The 7,200-nt window shown below is 40.4% G+C and overlaps 1 protein-coding gene across 1 annotated transcript; it reads right to left on the minus strand.

The window, feature by feature from the left end:
- Positions 1-1,402: 1,402 nt before the first annotated feature.
- LOC127773448 (putative disease resistance protein RGA3) lies at positions 1,403-6,036 on the minus strand. The gene is made up of 2 exons (XM_052299506.1): positions 4,987-6,036; positions 1,403-3,715 (listed from the first exon to the last, which is right to left on the minus strand). The coding sequence occupies exons 1-2, from the start codon at positions 6,034-6,036 to the stop codon at positions 1,403-1,405; spliced, it is 3,363 nt and encodes a 1,120-aa protein (XP_052155466.1).
- Positions 6,037-7,200: the final 1,164 nt, after the last annotated feature.

Raw genomic sequence — 7,200 nt, forward strand, 5'->3', positions numbered from 1 at the left:
TTAACATCCAGGGAGGCACAAATTGTGTAATATGCAATTCCATGATTGTAGAGAGCATGACTCATCTATTCTTCTCCTGCACATTTGCACAACAATGCTGGCTGGAACTCGGTATTCAGTGGAATCTAGCGCTTGAGTTCATGAACATAATTACAACAGCTCAAGCAACTTTTCATCTCAACTTCTTCTTTGAAGCACTGGCGATTGGCTGCTAGCACATCTGGTGTAGAAGAAATGAGCTTATTTTCAACAACGTGGCTAACAGTTTGGTCAAGTGGAAATCGGAGTTCAAGAAGGATTTTGCTCTGCATACGCACAGAGTAAAAGAAGCAGAGAAACCCATCTTGCAATCATGGATTGACTCTCTAAGTTAATCTGCTTTGTAATTTGCTTTGTAATTTTTGTAAATATTGTCCCTTTATTATTATTATTATTTATATTAATATAGTGCAGTAGGAGCCTCTCCTGTTGTTTCACGTCAAAAAAAAAAGTGAATACAGTGGCACTTTTCCTTATTAGCATGCGGCATACATGAAGCGGATTTAAATTTTGGGTGCATCTTAGGATTTTATCTGCTAAGTATTGTTTTTTCCTACTTAATAATTGAGAGTCCTAGAAATATTCACCATAGAGTATTTAGCAGCTGTGGAGCAGAGAATCTTCTGGGTAGTCACCAAAAGTCTATCCGTGACACCATCATATTTACTCCGGTGAAATCCTAGGCTCAATACTACTCCTATTTACACGTGCATTGCAGTATTTTTCTTTTATTCGATGTGGTGAATACCGATTTTTGAATAACAATACGATCCATAGTCTGTACTCCATACATAACAACGTATGAAATTGTTGGGAAAAACATCTTGAATCTTTATATTAGGTAAAGATAAAGATTTAAGTAGGTAAAAAAGATAAAGATAAAGAAAATAGGAAGTTTCATGGTTTTGGCTGTGCGGTAAGTTAGATTAGATTCCTGATTTTTCCTATTTTCATACAATCGGACTCTGGCACAGTTGGCGTCGTGTGGGAGAGGGACATCGCTATGCTTCGTGTGGTATGCGGTATGTTGTCAGGTGGGACGACAGAAACACTACGAATTTTATAAGGAGGTAAAGATAAAGATATGGGATACTAAGCGCTTCTTGTCAAAGAATGTCATATTTACAGATCTTCGGAAGTTGTAAAATTAATGTAGTTAGGCACATCAACAATGAATTCACAAGCTGACTAACATATATACATTCTAGCCTTCTAGGAATCTGAATGATCCTGCTGTAGCATTCTGTTTCCTCTGGAAAGCACTCTTTGCATTCGTCGCGTTTTTCTTCTCTACTCCATGGCCACATCCTCTTCTCCTTCACGTTGTGGGCAAGTTGTTTGACTAAAAAGAAGAAACAACGAATTAAGAGTTGGTTTCTGTGCCACTTGACTGATTAAGTACAGCAGGGCACATTCTTAAACGAAGTTGAATAGCATGAACAGAAATTTGAAAGATCAAAGCAATTGAAGCCATGTACCTTTGGGCTTGCTCTGAGGTCTCATAGGTCCTTGTCTCAAAGGAGTAGGGTTCCTTAGTGTAGGAGACATATCCGAATAAATCTATTACTTCTCTTAGAAAATTATATCCAGATAACCCTGTTGGTAGAGTATATCCAGATAAATCTATCCGTAAAGTGCATCCATATGCCTTTAGTTGCGAGACATGCTGTATCTTTCCCCACTCAGAGGTGGTATCTTGTAAGGATATCAGTCCGAACAATCTTCTGTTGCAATGTACAAATAGCTTCTTTAACATTGGTACTCCAAAGCATTCTGGGAGTTTTTCTGCTTTCAAATCCCACCAGTAGATGCTATTCAGTAATGGCAATTCTTCCAGCACCTTTAGCGCTGGGCACTCCCAGATGTAAATATTTTTCAAGCTTGGGTTATTGGTGACTCTCTCTAGTTTTGGGTTTTCAATCAGCTGAAGATTAACAAGGGAAGGGAAGTTTTCTATGGAGACCAATTGTCTTACACTTTCTAGGTACAAGCTTTTCAGTGCTCTTGCTTGGCATGGTAGCCCAGGAGGTATATACTTCAATTCACAATATGAAATGGAAAGACCCTCTAGAACAGGCATTGCTCTGACTTGTTCCTCCCAATCCCACATTTCCCATCTCGGCATCCATTTGAAACCCATAGTCTTCAGCTTGGGAAATGCAACACTGCTGCCATATGAAGAGGGGAATAGGAGCTCACGTCCAATATGCTTGATGGCCGGAGCACGCTCGATCCAAAGATGATCAAGAAAAGGAAGCTGGCCCATACCATTAGGAAGCCGGTTGCAGCATGCATAATCCTTTAGTTCCAAGCGTGTTAAGTTTGTAAAAGCTGACATCATTTGCATCCACTTGGGTAGTTCAACTCCAAAGTAACCTCCAATTGTAAGTAGTTCTGTGGATTGTGGAGGACAGAGATTACTCAACACCTTCTCGATTCGATCTTGCTCCTCTGCGCTGATGTTGCATTGGACATCTCCATTGTCTGTCCCGAGCATACTGGCACACATCAAATATAGCTCTGTTAGGTTTGGTTTACTACTGAGATTTGCTTTTGCAGCCGAAGAACCTGAAGGTGCCTTCTCCAAACCTGTTATTTCAAGTATTTTTAATTTTGACAGTGTCCCAAGTTCTTCCAAGCTGCACCAACCATCTGTCCTATCATCTGATGAATGGGTTGGAAACCCTGCCATGAAGACCAAATCTTTTAGCCTTCCAAAACCATGAGGAATTGAGGTTATCCTGGTGCGTCTAAGGTTGAGAAACCTTAGCTTCTGTAGCTTTAAGATGCTCTGCGGAAGTTGAGTAATATTTGTACAATCTACAAGGTCAATGACCTGTAGAAATTTTAGATCTCCAATGTTGCTAGGGATTGTAGATATGCTTGTACCTGCAACTGCCAAATATCTTAAATGTTTGAGGTGGCATATGGATTGTGGCAGTTCAACAAGGTTGACAATATTTTGGAGATTTAGTACTCGTAGAGAAGAAAGACTATTCAGGAAATCATTGCTGTCAACCATGGAGTTCTTGTTTAACATCAATGCTCGTAATGAGACTTGTTGTTTCAAAGCACCCCAATTTACATCTTTCTTTGATACAGATAACTGCCGTAACCTCAGTGTACGAATTGTAGGTATACTTGTATTTTGTCCCTCAGTAAGTAATATACCTTCTTCCTTTCCTACAGACTGTGCAAAGTAGCGGACTATATCATGCATGGTACATGCTGAATGATCATAGAATTCCCTCTTTTGTTCTAAAAGGTTCCTTGATGCCAATTCATTGAAGTATTCAAATCCCAAATCTTCTAGTAGGAAGGAATTACTCACTTCGTCTTGAACAAAACCTTCTGCCATCCACATCTGGACTATATCTCCACGTCTGATTACTTCATCTTTAGGGAAAAGTGAACAGTACAAAAAACATTGTTTCAAATGGGGAGGTAATTCTTCATAGCTTAGGATGATTGCTCTGTTAAGATAGTCAGTTGTGTTCACGGACCATGCACTGTGGTTATAGATACGCAACCAAGAATTTCTTGTGTTGTTTCTCTGTCTCAGTAGTCCTCCAATCACCTTAATAGCAAGTGGCAAACCATCACATCTGTCTACAATCTTCATACCGATATCCTCTAGTGCACAAATCTCAGATTCATCTGTTGTAACCCAAAATGCCTGTTGGAGAAGTACCACATGAGATATATGTTTGCCAGAGATGTAATTGTAGGGATCAAAACTCTGGTGCCTAGGCATTACTGCTCATAAACTTCTAAATACTAATTGATAAGTCCCCACAAAAAAAAATAATACTAATTGATAAGCACATACAACTTTGGTTGAATTTCGCCATGCACATGATAGTTTGGATGCACTCAGGTGACTCTAACATTGTTATTCTATTGTCATGACAGGGGAGATGGAGATACACAAGTGGTAAATTAAATCAGTGGCAGCTTGTCAGGGATAAACAGGCCACATAGACATGAAGTCCATGTAGCACAGCCACACAATTTTGGTCAGATCAAGGATTGTTATGACACTTTTTTCAAGGGCTATCTAGACCACAAGAACAACAGTCAAAGTTGAAGGGGGAAGGGTAAGTGCCATTTTGATTTTCTTTTCTCCTATGAACAGATGACTGTTTGGACAATGTATTTTCTAGGTGTAGGTGTAGTATGCCAATCGTGTAATGCCTATTATGATTTTGTCATTCAAGTTCTGTTTTCTTTCTTAACATTGCAAATATGTTTTTTAAAAAATATGTTTCTTGCTAATAAGGTGCCATGTAAGTGAAAAATAGATTATTTGGATACTGAGTAAAACATCATTAAAAATTGGGTTGGATTGCACTTAAGTGTTTTAACCGGTTTTGATAGACGAGGGGCGTCAATGTCTCATTTAATAGTTCAGGGTTGATTTCTACACTCAGGCAATAGTTGTTGGGTGTCAAAATGGACTTTACTCTATAATATATGTTGGCCTAAAATATAGCACTTTTATGAGAACTCAGAAGAGCTGCTACATACTGCTATGTAGCTCATCACTGTGTGAAGTTTGGGCCATAGGGCACTATACCTTTTTCTTAATGGAGTTGATTGTAACTTGACAGTTATGTCCACATAAAATTTACCATACTTCTGGTTTGCTAACAAATTTGCGCACTTAATTGTTCAAAAACACAAAACTCATTTCAATAAGTGGATACATGAGTTTATGAAACACCTTGCATTTACATCACTAGCAGGAACCCACTCCGTTAGTTTTTAGGCCAATATAAGTCAATAGATCCATTGATTAGCAGTTTAGCAAAAGTAGAGACAATCTGGATTGATTAATTGTATCAGTTGATCTTACTACCTATGTTATGTAAAATTGTTCTTGTGAAATAGTACTACTTAGAATTGTGCTTAATTACATGCATGGCTGTAAATAATCTGATTGTTTACCTGGTTCTTTAGCAATGACCAACCATCAAATCTATCAAGCTTCTCAACTGGATGGAGATGCTGTGCTCTCATCCCACGTGCGACTCCCTCGTTTCTTGTGGTCAGCAAGACTCGGCTCCCTGAAGCACCACTACTCAAAGGTACTCTAAGAAAATTGTTCCACACGTTATCGCTCCACACATCATCCATCACTAGCAGGAACCTCTTTTTCCTCACTGCACGCTCCAGTGCATTCTCGAGCAAGACTGTGTCTCCTCTGCAATGTTCGTGATTTCCCCCAAATTGTTCTATAGCATGCTTCAGAAGGTCAATCTCATTGACGTCCTGGTTAACACTCAACCAGATCTTCTCTTTAAAGTGGTTCTCCAACTCGCTGTCATTGAAAACCATGGTAGCAAGGGTGGTCTTGCCGATCCCACCAACGCCAGTAATAGCAACAACAATAACATTGCCGTTGCTTGATCTTGCAGGATCATGATCATCATCCACCCTGTTCACCAGCAGATTGACGAGGCTCCTTGCATCTTGTTCAATCTTCTCCCCAACGATGAAGGTTTGTTCGACAGATGGTCCAGTTCTGCATCTGTCGTCGAGCGAAGAACCGGCACCAGCAGCAGAACATACTGAGGGGAGGAACTTGAGGCGGGAGCGCCGTCTTGACAGGTCATCCAGCCTCCGGTTGAGTGCCTGGATCTTCCTCCCGATCTTATGCGAGGCAACGGGGTTGCAGAACCAGAACTTGGATGCGTTCCAGCAACTTGGATTGGTTCTTGCGTCGTCGTATCCCTCATCCTCGACGAGCTGGCAGAGGTCTAGGATGTCATCGGCGTCGTACATGACATCCTTGAGCTCTCTCACCCACCGCTTGACGGCCTCTTCGAGGCTGCGCCGATTGTCGGCGTCGACCAGGTAGCAGCGGAGGTCACCCAGCGTCGTCTCAAGCTTGGTGATCTCGCCGGGCACGCCAAGGAGTTTCTCCACCTTACCCGTGGCCATGCCCATGATCTTGCCGCCCAGTTTCAGCGCGAACGACACCAGCGCGGACTCCATGGTGATCACAGTCACAGAATGGATGGAACCAGATAGTAGCTACAGATGAAGTGATCGTTTCTCAAATTGCTTGTCTTCACAGCTAGTTCTATAGGAAGGTCTCTGGTGTACAAGGAGGGTATAAGGCCCCCTGATTAAGCTCTGTTCTAGTTTTTTTATTATTATTATTTGTTTTAACTTCAATGATAGGTTGACTCGAATAATGGACAAGATGACAGCACGTGAAATGCCCACAGCATCATTAGCTTCCCATGGGTGATTCTACTTATTTATTCCTTACTGGACTACGATATTATGTTATCCAATTGAAAACTACTGTCGTGTTCATCTTTTTCAACCATGCTTGTGCTAAAAGACAAAGTTGTTGCTGTTTCACTTCGTTGATTTGCAAATTGTGACGTACTTCTCATTTTGTTTGACGTTACATTAAGAAGTTGGCGCGTGGATCGATTTGGTTCCGTGTGCTTGTCCTTACCTTTGCAGTGGTTTTTCGCAAAATTAAGGTTGATGCTTAAGTTTGTTGTTTAGCGCCACCACTGAGAGCAAGTTTAATAATAGAGCTAACTACGAGCTTATATAGTTTATATTACAGTTAACATGTATAGCAGTGAGCTACGGAGTATAAGGTTATCTCTTTTTTTTTCTTCTCCTCTCCCTATCTCTCTTACATATGCATTCAATGTATTTATCTTGAAATATGTAAATAGTAGTTCTTGCATGAGAGTCAACTCTTTTTATTTTTTAAATTCTCTTTTCTCCATATAAATATATAGTTGATTTATAGCCTACTATTATACTTACTCTGAATAAATGATCTGACGGCTAGGTCCAATGGGCTGAGACAGCAGCCGAAGAGAGTCGGAACAGCAATCATCTCTGAGGCCGGCCGCCGGCCCGTCAGAAACAGCAAGTTCAAATGAAGGAAATGTACACGGTGACGGTGGAAGGCGCCTTCATGAGAAAACGCACCATAGAGCAGTGCTGGATCTAGAAATTTTTGTTACCTTAAGCAAGTCTAATTAATAACGCCAACGGATATATAACAAATTCATGTAACTCTATAGAGTGTACCATACAACAATTTTTTGTCGTATTCTAATTTAGAGGAAAACAATGGTTGTGTTTTTACAGACTAAGGGACTTAGAAATTTATTATCTTGAAAA

Source organism: Oryza glaberrima, chromosome 5 (assembly GCF_000147395.1).
Source record: "Oryza glaberrima chromosome 5, OglaRS2, whole genome shotgun sequence".
NCBI lineage: Eukaryota > Viridiplantae > Streptophyta > Magnoliopsida > Poales > Poaceae > Oryza > Oryza glaberrima.